Source organism: Aquarana catesbeiana, linkage group LG04 (assembly GCF_042186555.1).
Source record: "Aquarana catesbeiana isolate 2022-GZ linkage group LG04, ASM4218655v1, whole genome shotgun sequence".
NCBI classification, from domain to species: Eukaryota; Metazoa; Chordata; class Amphibia; order Anura; family Ranidae; genus Aquarana; species Aquarana catesbeiana.
Window position 1 is genome coordinate 240,162,474 of NC_133327.1, and position 14,849 is coordinate 240,177,322.

Genomic DNA, 14,849 nt, shown 5'->3' on the forward strand with positions numbered 1-14,849 from the left:
TTTCTTATGTGAAAGAAATACCAGCCAGGAATAGTTTTAAAGTAAACCCTATGTAAAAATAAAGTGACAAAAAGACCAATGCTTTTCACATAGCAGGCACCTCCGTGTCAGTATGCTTTAACTATTTAATGCGTGGGGTGCCAGAGATTGCATGGTTTTCGAGAATGCAAATATTGAGCAAGCCAGGAATTTGTTTGTACTATCGGCTAGAAAGGCTGCACATCATAGTGATAGGCCAGTAGTGCAGCACAGATGGCAGGTAGGGGAAAGGGCCAGACACACCCCTAACACTGAATAGTTAAAGTGACACTAAACCCTGGGTTAAAAAAATATCCTGTTTTAAGTATGTATTCTTAATGTGATTGTAAACCCATATTTTTTAAAAATAGCAAACTTGTCATACTTACCTGCTCTGTGCAATGGCGGTCGCAGTACAGAAGCAGAACGGGCATCTACCTATGTAAACAAGGCAGATCCCTGTTCTGACAGGGCAACTCAGAGATCTGCTGTTCCTAGTGATCAGGAACAGCAACCTCTGTGTTGTCCCAGCAAGCCCATCCCCCACACAGTTAACACACTCAGGGAATACATTTAACCCCTTGATCCGCTCCTAGTGTTAACCCCTTTCTTGCCAGTGTAAGTTATACATTGATCAGTGCATTTTTTTGGCATTGATCACTATAATAATGTCACTGGTCCCCAAAAGGTGTCACTTGAGGTCAGATTTGTATGCCTCAATGCCGCAGTCCCGCTAAAAATCGCAGATCCCTGCCATTACTAGTAAAAACAATAAAATAAATTAAGTCCCTAAATCTATCCCCTACTTTGTAGACGCTATAACTTTTGCGCAAACCAATCAATATATGCTTATTGGGATTTATTTATTTTTTTTTTTATTTCTACCAAAAATATGCAGCAGAATCCATATTGGCCTAAACCAGGCATGCCCAAAGTCCGTCCCGTGGGCCAATTGTGGCCTGCGTTCCGGTCTCGAATGGCCTGCTTGGTAATTTGGACATATATATCTTTTGTGGCCCCCAACGAGTGCTTGGGTCCACAAAAGATATATATGCTAGCTGCCTTGAAGGGGGCGGGATGAGTGCGTATATACAGGACAATTTCCTGTTTACACAGCGGCCTCTGTAATAGAAAGTCCCGTCTCCTGCGCTGCCATTGGACGACTGTTCATCATAGGAGGTGGGACTTTGTATTAAAGAGGCCACAGAAAAAACAGATTCTCCTGTATGTAATCTGTTGGCGCTCGTCCTGCCCCCTCCCCTGTCCCCTCCTAGGCTGCAGATGGCAATGGTGAGTCTGCATTTGTGGCAACGGGGGGGGGGGGGTGCTGCATCGTTTGTGGCAACGGGGGGTGCGGGTGCTGCATCGTTTGTGGCAACGGGGGGGGGTGGGCTGCATCGTTTGCGGCAACGGGGGGGGGGGGGCTGCATCGTTTGCGGCAACGGGGGGGGGGCTGCAGATGGGCACTGACCCTTATTTTGCTTCACAGTTCTTTATTTAAAATTTAAGTTTTTTTTTTTCCTGAAACTTACCTCTTAAAGTGTTATACACCGTTAAATACGGTATTTCCAAATAACACGCCTGAGCTCATCTCCTCACCACACACAGCCACAAAGGCAAGAGAATTCTTGTTGGGCAGTGTATTAGTGCTCGGGCGAACACACTAAGGCACCATTCACACCTGAGCGTAGCGTTTTCAGGCAGAAAGTCGCATGATTTTTTTCTGCTATTTTGTACAGGTCAAAAGGTCACCAATGTAAAAGGCAGAAAAATGCCCAAATCTGGCTAAAAAAAAAAGGTCCAGAACTTGTTTGAGCTTCAAGCGTTTTGGAGCTTTTGGCTTCAGGCGTTTTGGAGTGGAGATGTGAACCATCTCCATAGAGAATCATTGATTTTTTTCCCCTCCAGGTGTGAATGGGGCCTTAGACCGAATTTTAATGGTTCGCAAAATGGTCGGCCCTCACGGATGTCCACTTCATCAAATCTGGCCCACTTGAAAAAAGTTTGGACACCCCTGGCCTTAACTGATGAATGCTTTTTTTTTTTTTTTTTTTTTTTTTTATGGCTATGTAGTATAGCAGAAAGTGGAATATATATATATATATATATATATATATATATATATATATATATATATATATATATATTTTGTTTTATAGCGCAAAAAAAAAATCGCAGATGATCAAATACCACCAAAAGAACGCTCTGCTTGTGGGGAAAAAAGATATCAGTTTTGTTTGGGTGCAGCGTTGCACGACCACGCAATTGTCAGTTGAAGCGATGCAGTATTGCAAAAAATGGCCTGGTCATTACGGGGGTAAATCTTTTCTGGGCTGAAGTGATTAAGAAGAATGAGGATCAAAGCTTTGGAGCCAGCACTTTCAAAACAATTTTGGCTATGGCAGTGGGCATACTCCTTCTGGCAGGTTTCCGTTAATACAACAGTGGTTCTTCCTCTGGATTCAGATAAATAGTACTAGCAGGGCAGCCACATTTCCTTACAGTATAGCAAGCTGGTCTTTCTGGGTGTGGGGCAGGCACATTTGTGATGATGTGAACGCACGCTTGCATGTTTTAAAATGCTGGTCATTTTTATGAGATATCTTCGTAGTCTGTTTCCCACATGGTTACTATAGTGTGAAAAAAGAAGTCAGTCATTCTCCCTATCTGCGACTGGAGAGGACCGAGTGGAATAAAACAAGCAGAGCGTGGAGATTATCCACAAAAACTTTAGGCTGCCAATACATTATGCAATTTCCTTGTACAATTTTCCTTTAGATTTTCCAAAACCATTTCATATGAGGTCAAACCTAAACCCTCTCAATTTGTATGTAATCAGGCAGGCCCTTGCACTACATAGTTGAAATTGAAATAAGAAAATTGTATAATGTATGGCAAGCTTTATTGGGTCTATTTTTGTCTGGTGAGTGATCACATTTGTGGGGAAGAGACATAAATTGACACTATAGTGAGGTTTTTCTTCGGAAAGAAACTCTGATTATATTACAGCAACACAGTTATGTGAGCTTTGGCACTTTGCTATTAAATCACTTGATTATGAAGTTGTGTGGCTACAGAGAGAGACACCATTTTACTCTAATATTTTGCTTGCACAGAATTATACAGTATAAGGTTGATACTGGTGCGTGTTCGAATATAGGGTGCTAAATTACATGTAGTTTAATAAAAAGTGATTGTAAAGATATTTTTTTTTTAAATAACAAACATGTTTTACCTACTTGCTCTGTGCAGTGGAATTGCAAGGAGCAGCCCCAAACCTCCTTGTCAAGTCCCTCACTTGTGGGTTTGATCGGGCAAAGATGCAGACAGCACAGCTCGGCCCTGCCCCGGTGGCTCGTCGCAGGATTTGACTGACAGCGGTGGGAGCCAGTGGCTTCCATTGCCTCAGCAAAGCCTTTGAGAGCAAGGAGAGAAGACAGAGCCGCTGCAGACGGGCACATCACTGGATTGAGTGAGGACTCGGGTAAGTATAAGGGTTCTTTCACACCTACAGACCATTCATTTCATCAGTTCAGTTAATCTGTTTTTCATCAGTTTTTTTTTTACATCCACTACCAATGCAAAAACTGATGAAAAACTGACCATTTGTCAGTTAACATCCGTTTTTCACCCAATCTGTTTTTTTTGACTGATGAAAAATAGAGCCTTCATTCGTTCAAAGAAACAGATGTTGATTGAAGTGGATAAAAAACGGATAATCCATAGGAATGCATTGATGTCCAGTTTTCACCTGTCAACGAATGGATAAAAAACGGACGAACGGTCCATATGTGTGATAGGGACATAAGGGGGGGGTGATACTGATACTTTTTTTTTACTTTACTGCAGGGAATGCATTAAAGTAACAAATGTTTAAGCTTTAGAACCACTTTCATTTATTTCAAATTTATATATGGATTAGGAGATAATATAATAATTCAGAACTTTATGATATATTTTTTTTGCACTATTTACACATTGCAGTCTAAGGCCCCTTTCACACGGATGGACCGTTCAGGTCCGCCTGTCAGTTTTTTAGGCAGACCTGAATGGACGCTCCCTGCAGGTCTATGGAGCGACGGATGTCAGAGGTGACCATGTCTGCTGACATCTGATCTGCTAAAATCAGACGTCTGGCGATACATTCGCATATGTCTTGGCGGATCGGATAAGATCTGATGAAAACGGACATGCTGTTTGTTTTCGTCCAATCTCTCCATAGGAATCAGCGGTGCTCTGACAGGCCCCTCCCTGCTTAGCGAGAAGAGATGGACCTGTCATCCACCGCCTCAGCGGAGATCAACGGAGAGATCTCCTGCTGAGCTGTCGGACTCCGCTGAGTGGATCCGCCTCATGTGAATGAGGCCTAAGAACTATTTAGGTTTATTGATTCGATTTTGCACTTTATTGGGTATCTGCACTTTAAGAGCCATTTAAAATGGTTGGAAACCCCTTTTTAGAACTTGTACCTATAGGTACTGTAAATATCTCCTAAACATGCGGCGTTTAGGAGATATTTGCCTTGTAGTGCGCTGATTACATCATTGACGCATGCGCTCTGAAGAAACGGCCCTCAGTGCCAGTTCTTCCTGAGCGAGTGCTGTGACAGGCAGCTCCGGTGTGCATGCGGGGGAGTGACGCAGAGCTGGAGTCCGTGGAAGGAAGAGGGGCGAAGATGGATGTGGGGACAGCGCGGGCTTCGTTTGCCGGTAAGTGCCACATAATGGGATCGCATACTAGCCCATTATGCTTTTACTTTACAGGGTTTGCAGGGAACAAAAGAGGAATTAAAACCCATCTATGGAATCATAAGTAGCACCACTTCACTCTTCTTTCTAATAATCTTCCTCTGAATTGCTAAATGACAATGGTACGTACATAGTTAATAGTTAGTAGGGGCAGGGATTAAAGAGAAAAGGATAAAACGTTTTGGTCTGGGTACATACATGCTTAACGTTTTTTTTTTTTTTTTTTCGTTCAACCCACAAAAATCTGTCATTTTAGACCAGTTTCTGCCAGAAAGACAGTTGTACACACTGAACGAATGTTGGCTGGTACCTGTTGAACTGACCAGTACTGGCTGATATTCGGCCTAACGCACTTATGCATGGTGTGAGTTGTAGGCAATAAGAGAATGGGTAAATTGACAGTGTCTTTAATGCTGACTTGGGCAAAGGCAGGCTTCTGTAGACAGCCTGCACCTGGAATCCAAAGTCCTCCACAGAAACAACGATCTTATGTGATCACTTAAATGTGTAACTGCATGCCTAGTGCAGCTACTCTTTTTTTATTGGCTAACCCTCCCAGACCTCCCCCCAGACCTATACTCCCCTATCCCCCCAGTCCAGGAAGTTATTGGCTGTGCTCATTATCGCACAGCAACTTGTGAAAATCTTCTCTGTTGGGACTGCGCTTGTACTAAAGGTGTAGTTGAACTTTAACGTCTTTCATTTACATAAGGTTCTAGCTTAGGGTGTTGTATTGTTTAATTTGCTGTTGAACCAATGTGTGAAATATAGTTGTGAACAGAAATTGTAATTTACAAGTACAACAGTCTTGTCATTCCATTTTAAAACTGTTTATCATGTCTATTTCTTTTAAACATACGACTAAAAAAAATGTTTCTATTCTATAAGGGATGTGACCCTCCAAATTACAGTGAAACACGGACGGTATATGTTGCAAACCGGTTCCCTCAACATGGCCATTATGTTCCCCAGAAATTTGCAGATAACAGGATTATATCATCCAAGGTAGGTACCCGGTTAATTTCCAATAACCTGTTGTAGATCAGTTACTTATTGAATGAAATGAAAATTCCTGACAATGTTTGTCCCACGCTGTGAAAGCTGTCTTGATAGTTAGCATTTGTGAGAGGATTATGTCCTAAGACTGAAGACTTAGTGAAAATCTAGATAGCTTAGATAGATGCGTGATGAGTCATTAGTGTGTTAAGGTTCAGTCCTGTAAATAACCATAATCGGTGGACTAGTTTAAGTCTCCTAGGTCTGTACATTCAATTTTACTGAATCGGTAGAACTGCTGAGATATCAAGTTTGCTTATTTACTTTATATACTTGTTTTAGTAGAAACTATCCTGATGGCAGTTGAAGAAATATGATTGTTTACAGATGGTGGTTTTTGTAATGAAAATGTAATTTTTTTGTACTTGCAGGGCAAATAAGCCCTTCTTTAAGTTAAGACTCTGGGCTAATTGAATGTGCTTTTTATTATTTATAGCATGTTAAAAGTTGATTCCCTATTCTCTAAAATATGTGTAAATAGGAACATCCACTACCTTCAGGCTTTATTCACAATGTTAAAGGTGAACCACAGAGTATATTTAATAATTCTGTCAGCGCCATCAAGCCTTCCCTGCTGCTCTGTAGCTCATTTGTAGTTCTCAGCCCTAACACTGGACAACCTCTTTATTAAATGGCATTGGAACTTGGTTATAACGATGAGCTGCACATGTCTTGGCACTGTATCCTTGGAGCAGGTCTCATGTTTCCCTATACCCATAAGCATTAGGTATTTACCAAAGGCTTTGATAGAGTAGTGTAGAGCGTGGAAGGCATCAGCTGGTAAGGATTTTCTACCAGGAGAACCTGTCACATTGCCCATTGTTCTTTTTAGACTCTGTTCACACTAGTGCAACTTGTCATGTGACTTTGGACATAGTCACATGACCAGTTGCAGCCCGTTTATTTCAGGGACACCTGTTCCTAAGTAGAGGTCGACCGATATGGGTCTTTCTCTGGCCGATGCTCATATTTAGAAATCACAGCAGCCAATGGCCGATATATGATGCCAATTTTTTTTGGCCGATTATGTTAGGCCGATTTTTTTTTTTTCCCCCTTCATCTTATATAATCTGACAGTTAGACCCCTTTCACACTGGGGTGTTTTTCAGGTGCTTTTGGGCTAAAAAATAGCTCCTGTAAAGTGCCTGCAAAATGGCTCCCCTGCAGTCTCAGTGTGAAAGCCAGAGTGCTTTCACACTGAGGCGATGCGCTGCAGGATGTTAAAAAAAAAAAAGTCCTGGAAGCAGCATCTTTGGAGTGGTGTATACTGCTGCTTCACCACTCCTGCCCATTGAAATGAATGCACACCGCTGCTGAAGCGCCTGCAAAGCGCTTCGGCCGCAGCGCATTTAACCCCTTCCTCGGCCGCTAGCTGGGTTATAAGCACCCCGCTAGCAGCCAAATGGCACCACTAAAATGATGATAAAGCGCCGCTAAAACTAGCAGTGTTTTACCGTAAACGCATGCCCGCTCCAGTGTGTAAGCAACCATAAGTAATAAGTGATACAGAAATTTTTTTACATGTAAATATTTATTAAACAAAACAAACCTCCAATCAGTTCACTTATATGTGTAATTTAGATTAAAAAAAAAAAACTATCTTAAATATTAAATACACAAGAACAGGTAATCAAAACTTTTGGACGAAAAAAAAATCGGCTAACTTTACTGCTTAATTCATTTGTGTATTTTTTTCAAAAAGATTGCGTTTGGAAGACCGCTGCGCAAATACTGTGTGACATAAAATATTGCAACAACCGCTATTTTATTCCCTAGGGTCTCTGCTAAAAAAAAAAAAAATATATATATAGTCTTTAAATGGTTAAAACTGAGTGCTTCTACACACAGAGTTCAGTCCATTGATAAGTAGAAACATTGTATCTTTTCAGCTTCTTTTATCAGATTTGGCAGGCTGCCCAGAGAGGAGAGAAGTCTTCACAGAAGACTTCAGGCAACTTGCATTGACTTCTATTACAGAAGTCATTTGCAAGTCGCGCTGAAGTTATAATTGACCTTTTTTATCAGCACAATTGGCCGATGCCGATTAATTAAAAAACGCCAAATATCGGCTGATCTCTATTCCTAACTATGCGACTTTGAAAAGGTTTCTGCACTACTTTGATGTGACTTGAGTGCCAGAGAGTAAAGTTGCACTGGAAGTTGAGATTTTGGAGTCACACGTGAGTGAATGGAGCCTTAGTCTGATAAAAGGGGGGAAAAAAATCACTAGTGCAACTTAATTTATAAAATTAGTTTTCCCGTGATTGATCTTACAAGGCTAGCTGATATCTAGTGCCTTTACCTGTCAGCAGTGGCTGCTCATCAAAGTTGTCGCATAGTGTGCTGTTTGGCCAATCTAGCTAATAGGGAATTCCCTTGCTGCTGTTTATGTATAAAAGAAGACAGGCAATAAGGAGATTTTGTTAAATAAAATTGTATTCCATAGCACAGTGAGATTGACAAGCAAGAGGAAGCATTTGCAAACATTAAACATTGTGTGGTATATTTGTACATTTTATGCTCATAAATTACCCATATTTTCACTCCGTATAAGATTGGCACTCGTGCAGTCTATGGAACTGAGCTCAAACCGTTACTATGCTCTAGGCAACATTTGGAAATGTTATTTCTCTCTTAGCAATACCCCAAAAAATACCCTTTCTCTGAAATTCATGCTGAAAAATAGGAGTGCACTTTCTAGAATGTGATGGTGCCTAGGTACTCCTGTGCCTACAGCCTTTAGGTGCTTGTCTGTGAGATTTAGGGCATTGCCTTCTCTGACTTTTGTTCTCACAAGATTTGGAGTGAGATGTGTTTGATGTCACTACTGTCTTGCTTTCTTTACAGAGCTGGGGCTCTGACATAAGAAAGCAATGCCCTGCCTCTACTAGAGCTGCACAATTCTGGATAAAATGAGAACTATTTTTTATTTTTCCCTTTACGTCATTCAGGACAGCCACAATAGAGAGAAGATAGTCTCCTCCCCTTCCTCTAGGAAACACTGCGCCAGCCCATAAATTCTCTCCTCCCCTGCCGGACCTCAGTTATTAGTGTTTCCTCCAGTGGGGAGACACTGTGCATAGGAACCAGGCCTGTTGCAGTCAGGGAGATTGTGGCCTTTTTAAAACATCCCTAGGGAAGCAGGGTCTTCCAGGATAAGAGTGACGGTACATACCACAGCAGAAGCCACCCCTTCCTTGCCGAGCGCGGCATCAGGTCGCGGGGGACCCCTATCTCGTCCACAGGGCCGCAGCAGGGAGACAGTCCGCTCTCCCTGTACTCAGTAGAGGCCGCAATTTTTCTGGAACCAGCGGGCCGGACGACGGGTGACGTCATTTCCGGCGGGGGGGGGCAGCACGTTTTCCCTTTGACCCGCAGCTTCCGGTTCCGGGTCGCCGTGCTGATAGGGGGCCGGGCTTAGGCTGGAGTGAGTCGCTACACGTGTAGACAGCGTGAGACTCTACACAGGCAACCACCTGCAGTCATGTCTGAGGCAGATGCTGCAACTCATACGGACGTTATCTCCAGCCTTTCAAAGGTAAGAGTTCCCTGGGGAGGGGTCCTCTCTATCTAAGGATTGTTCCCCCTCATGTATGCTTCCTTACTTAGAGGGGGGGCAGACCCCCTGGGTGGTGGGGGGGTGTGCTCAGTTCCCTAAAGGTGGATCTGGTACACTCCCAGGGTTGTTTCCACTTAACATGCTGATTGTAATATGTGGTTTTTGTATGTAATTTCAGAAATCTACAGAAAAAAACAAAGTCCACTCATGTCTCTAAAAGGAAGTGTGCCTCTTGTAGAGACAGTTTAGGGGAAGCATGGACCAAGGTCTTGTGCAAAGAGTGCATAGACTCCCTGGTTAAGGAAAGGGAATCTGAGCAGCAGTGCGGTTTGGCAGCTTCTGTGAAAGAGCTGTCATCCACCTTTTCATCTTTTAAAATGCTTTTTGAGACGTTTCAGCTTCCCTCTAAACCCATTCAGCAGGACATAACCCCGCCTCATGCTCAGGGCTCTGCACCTGCCAGATCTACTAATATAGTTATGGCAGAGGAGATTTCAGGCCCTTCCGGGGTTGAGCAGAGGCAACCGGACAGTGGTACGTCTGACTCCCATGAGGAATCAGAAGGGGAAGACCAGGACGGGGAGTCCAGGAAAATCTTCAGGTATAAATTGTCCCTGGATGAGGTGGAAGATCTCTTAGGGGCAATATATACAACCCTCGGTATACACGAGGATAAAAAAACCCTATCTCTCCATGACCTTATGTACAAGGGCTTGGGAGATCAAAAAAGAAAAGTTTTCCCAGTACATGAAGTTCTGGTGGAAACGATTAAAAAAGAGTGGCAGGATCCTGAGAGGAAACCCTTTTTTTCTAGCTCCCTTAAAAGAAGATTCCCGTTTTCAGAGGATCCAGCGTCCATTTGGAATAAAAATCCCAAATTGGACGCCGCCTTCTCTCAGGTCTCTAGACACACAGACCTGGCATTTGAGGACATGGGGGCCTTATCAGATGTCATGGACAAGAGGATAGACTCACTACTAAAAAAGACGTGGGACTCAACTGTAGGTAACTTAAAGCCATAAATGGTTGTTACTGTGGTAGCCCGCAATTTAGAACACTGGCTTTTCCAGATTCAGGAGCACATTGAAGCTGGCACAGCCAAGGAAACTATTCTAGCCTCTTTTCCCACGATTCTGCGAGGAATCGCATACATTGCAGACGCCTTGGCAGAGTCAGTCCGTATGTCGGCCAGATCAGCGGCGCTGGCTAATTCAGCCAGAAGAGCGCTTTGGCTAAAAACTTGGCCGGGTGACACCGCCTCTAAGGTCAAATTGTGCGGGATACCCCTGACAGGTGATCTACTCTTTGGCCCTGGGTTAGATACAGTCTTAGACCGCACAGCGGACAAAAAGAAGTCCTTTCCACTCAAGCGGAAAACCCCAGCTCAGGCAAAGAAGGGGTTTTGTCCGCAAAAAGGCAAAGAAACTCCCAAACAAGGGAAGAAAACTTGGGGCCAAAGAGGCAAGGGCAGAGGAGGGGCGATTTTTCGCCCTCCTGAGAAAGCCCGTAAAGATCAATGACTCTTTAAGGACGGTGGGAGGAAGACTGGGGGCCTTCCTTCCACAGTGGGAGACCATCTCCCCCAATCGATTCATTCTAGGGATCATAAGAAGGGGGTATCTTCTGGAATTCACAAGGCCCCCCCCGCAAAGGTTCCTTGTCACGCAGCTTTCCAGCTGCACGGCAAAGGCCGAAGCTTTGGTAGACGCCCTGAAGGAACTAGAGATTCAGAACGTAGTTCACAGAGTACCAAAGGGGCAGGAAGGAGAGGGGTTTTACTCCCACGTATTTGTGGTGAAAAAACCCTCAGGGAAATTCAGATTGATTCTGAATTTAAAACCCTTAAACAGGTCAATTTGCTACAAAAGATTCCGCATGGAGTCAGTTTTTACGGTCAGGGCCCTGTTACCACACAACTGTTTCATGGTGTCTCTGGACCTCAGAGACGCGTATTTACACGTCCCTATCGCGGAAACTTCCCAGAAGTTTCTCCGTTTAGCAATAGACCTGGAGGGTGCACTACTGCATCTACAGTTTCAGGCACTGCCTTTCGGTCTATCCTCCTCGCCCCGCATATTCACCAAAGTCCTGGCAGAGGCTTTGGCCTTCCTGCGACTTCAGGGAGTGTCAGTTATAGCCTATCTGGACGACCTGCTCCTATTTGCAGCATCCCCAGAACAATTGATTAAGGACCTCGATCTAACAAAGAAGGTGCTAACAGGTTTGGGGTGGCTGCTGAACTTAGAAAAGTCCAGTCTCATTCCCTCACAGCGCATTATGTACCTGGGGTACCTGCTGGACACTACGCTTTTGAAAGTTTTCCTTCCAAGGGAAAAAATTCTAAAGCTGGACAGAGCAGTTTTCTCCCTCCAGTATAACCATCTGGTGTCCAAGAGGTACATAATGTCAACACTAGGCCTTCTAACCTCTACTCTCCCAGCAGTGCAGTGGGCAGGATTACATTTCCGTCCCCTGCAGTCATATGTACTAAGGATATGGGACCACAGTCAGAAGGATCTAGACACCTTAGTACAGGTTCCCCATCAGATAAAGAGATCTCTTTGGGGGTGGAGGAAGGAAGTGAACTTGTCGCAGAGACGTCTGTGGCTTTTTCCAGTTCCGCAGATCGTTACCACGGATGCAAGTGGCAAAGGCTGGGGGGCACATCTGGGATCCCTTCTAGCGCAGGGCGTGTGGAAGGGCAACGAACTGAAAAGATCATCCAATTGGAAAGACCTGAGGGCAGTGGGCCTAGCCCTCAGATTTTTCAAAAAGGAACTTCAGGGCCACCATATTCAGGTACGGTCAGACAACTCATCTACCGTGGCTTATATAAACAAACAGGGAGGCACCAGAAGTGGAAGTCTGCTGGCCCTAGCAAAGGACATTCTAAGCTGGGCCGAGGCCAACACTCTCTCACTCTCATCGGTTTTTCTGAGAGGGGAGAGGAATGTAATCGCAGATTTTCTCAGCCGGAGGAGTCTAAGGGAAGGAGATTGGACCCTCAACCAGGAGGTTTTCAATCTCATATCTGAAAAATGGGGACCCCCGGAAGTGGATCTTTTCGCTTCAAGAGACAACGCGAAAACCCCCTGTTTTTTCTCCCTAAACGCAGGAGAAGGAGCACTGGGGGTGGACGCATTAACTCAGAATTGGCATTTCAGGACATGCTATGCCTTCCCTCCTCCGGTGCTGTTACCCGCGGTTCTGAGAAAGTTTCAACTAGAGAGCACCTCTCTTATTCTAGTAGCTCCACATAAGCCGAAAAGGGCATGGTTTTCAATCCTCAGTCAGTTAGCAGTGGAACCGCCCCTATTCCTTCCACCTCGAAAGGATCTTCTTTCACAAGGTCCAGTCCTCTGTCCACAGGTGCATCAGTGGAAATTAGCGGCCTGGCTACTGAGGAGGGTATATTAAAATCTAAGGGATTTTCACAGAGATTAATCTCCACCCTCCTCAACAGTAGGAAGAAGGAGATGCGTAAGATTTACAAAAAGGTCTGGCTCCTTTTTAACAAATGGTGCATAGAAAACTCTTTCTCGGTGCAGAGTCCCGTAGCTGTGTTGGAGTTTCTGCAGTGTGGAGCAGACAAGGGTTTATCTGTAGGCACCCTTAAAAGTCATGTTTCAGCACTTAGTGCTTTTCTGGAGAAGTCTCTGGCTACCAATCCATGGGTGGTCAGATTCTTTAGGGCACTGTCAAGACAGAGACCTACCCGAGGTCCACCCTTTCCCGGGTGGGACCTATCACTAGTGTTACAGAGCCTTACGGGAATTCCCTTTGAGCCATTGGACAAATGCTTGTTAAAGGAGCTTACCTTAAAAACAGTGTTTTTAGTAGCAGTGACAACTGCCAGGAGAGTTAGCGAAATTGAGGCTTTATCAATTAGACCTCCTTTTTGTGTTATTTTGCCAGACAGGATAGTCCTTAAGACTGATCCAGCTTTTTTGCCTAAGGTGGCGTCAGGCTTTCACAGAAGCCAGGAAATAGTCCTACCCTCGTTTTGTCCCAATCCTTCAGGAGAAAGGGAACTAAAATTTAATTTTTTAGATGTAAGGAGGTGTATCCTACAGTACCTAGAGATGACTAAAGAAATAAGGAAGTCTGATTCTCTATTTATTTTGTTTTCCGGGGCCAGGAAGGGTCTCAGAGCGTCCTGACGCACGATTGCCAGATGGCTTAGATTAGCTATTGGGCAGGCATATTCTTTTGGCAGGGAAGGAGATCCCTAAGGGTATAAAGGCACACTCCACCAGAGCAGTGGCAACTTCCCAGGCAGAGAAGGCTGGAGCAACGCCAGAGCAAATATGCAAGGCAGAGACATGGTCCAGCTACTCCACTTTCGTTAGACATTACAGAGTGGACCTGGTGGCGGAAGGTGAGCAGGCTTTTGGGCGAAAAGTTCTGCAAGCTGTAGTCCCACCCTAATTGGTAAGTGCTCGATTATCCTCTCTATTGTGGCTGTCCTGAATGACGAAAAGGGAAAATTAAAGTTACGTACAGGTAACGTCTTTTCCTGTAGTCTTTCAGGACAGCCCTAGTTACCCACCCTAAGCTTTGGGGGGTCTTGTATAAGACCAGAACGCAGCATGATGATTTTGGATGGTATGTTATTGATGTGTTCTTGTGTCTCCCCAGCTGGCCGGAGGTGATCTTGAAAAAACTGAGGTCCAGCAGGGGAGGAGAGAATTTATGGGCTGGCGCAGTGTTTCCTAGAGGAAGGGGAGGAGACTATCTCTCTCTGTTGTGGCTGTCCTGAAAGACTACAGGAAAAGACGTTACCGGTACGTAACTTAAATTTTTTTGCTTAGAATAAAGATCACAATTCTCGGCGTAACACCATCTTTCAGAATCTACAAAAAAATTGGGCTAACTTTACTGTGTTTAGTTTTTTTTTAATTCATTGAAGTATATTCTTACCCAAAAAGTTGCGTTTGAAAGTGCAAATACAGTGTGGCATAAAATAATACAACCACCGCCATTTTATTCTCTGCTAAAAAAATATATATAATGTTTGCGGGTTCTAAGAAATTTTCTAGCAAAAAATACTGATCTTAACTTGTACGCAACAAGTGTCAGAAAAAGGCTTATATTTAAGTGGTTAAACTGACCTCATTTGCAAACTGAGGCTCATCCCTTTTGATCTGTAAATGACACAGCTGTGAGCCAGGGAACTGCTCTGCACTTGTACTTGGAGTCAACCTGTGATAGTGAAGGGACAAACAAAGACAACAAAGAACATTGACCTGAGGTGTGCCGGGGTCACGTGGTCAGTATGCCTAAAAGGGGGCATACCCAAGTATGAGAAGAGAATGAATGAAATAAAAATGAATGGAAAAATAAAGAAAAAAGGGAATGGGTGGGTGGGGTACGAGAGCCTACGACCAAGAGGGACGGAGGCAGAGGCGGGACGGCTTTATGCAGCCTGACTCCGCCTACAAAAACAGGCTGACCTGCGGTCAGCCTTA

General features: G+C 44.1%; 1 protein-coding gene across 6 annotated transcripts in view; it reads left to right on the plus strand.

Annotated features, from left to right (window-relative positions):
- ATP11B (ATPase phospholipid transporting 11B (putative)) overlaps positions 1–14,849 on the plus strand; it is a 245,491-nt gene that overhangs the window by 49,354 nt on the left and 181,288 nt on the right. For all 6 annotated transcript variants that reach the window (XM_073626287.1, XM_073626288.1, XM_073626283.1 and 3 more), the window contains exon 2: positions 5,655–5,771. In XM_073626287.1, the coding sequence (XP_073482388.1) occupies positions 5,655–5,771 (117 nt within the window). The remainder of the gene's footprint in view (positions 1–5,654; positions 5,772–14,849) is intronic.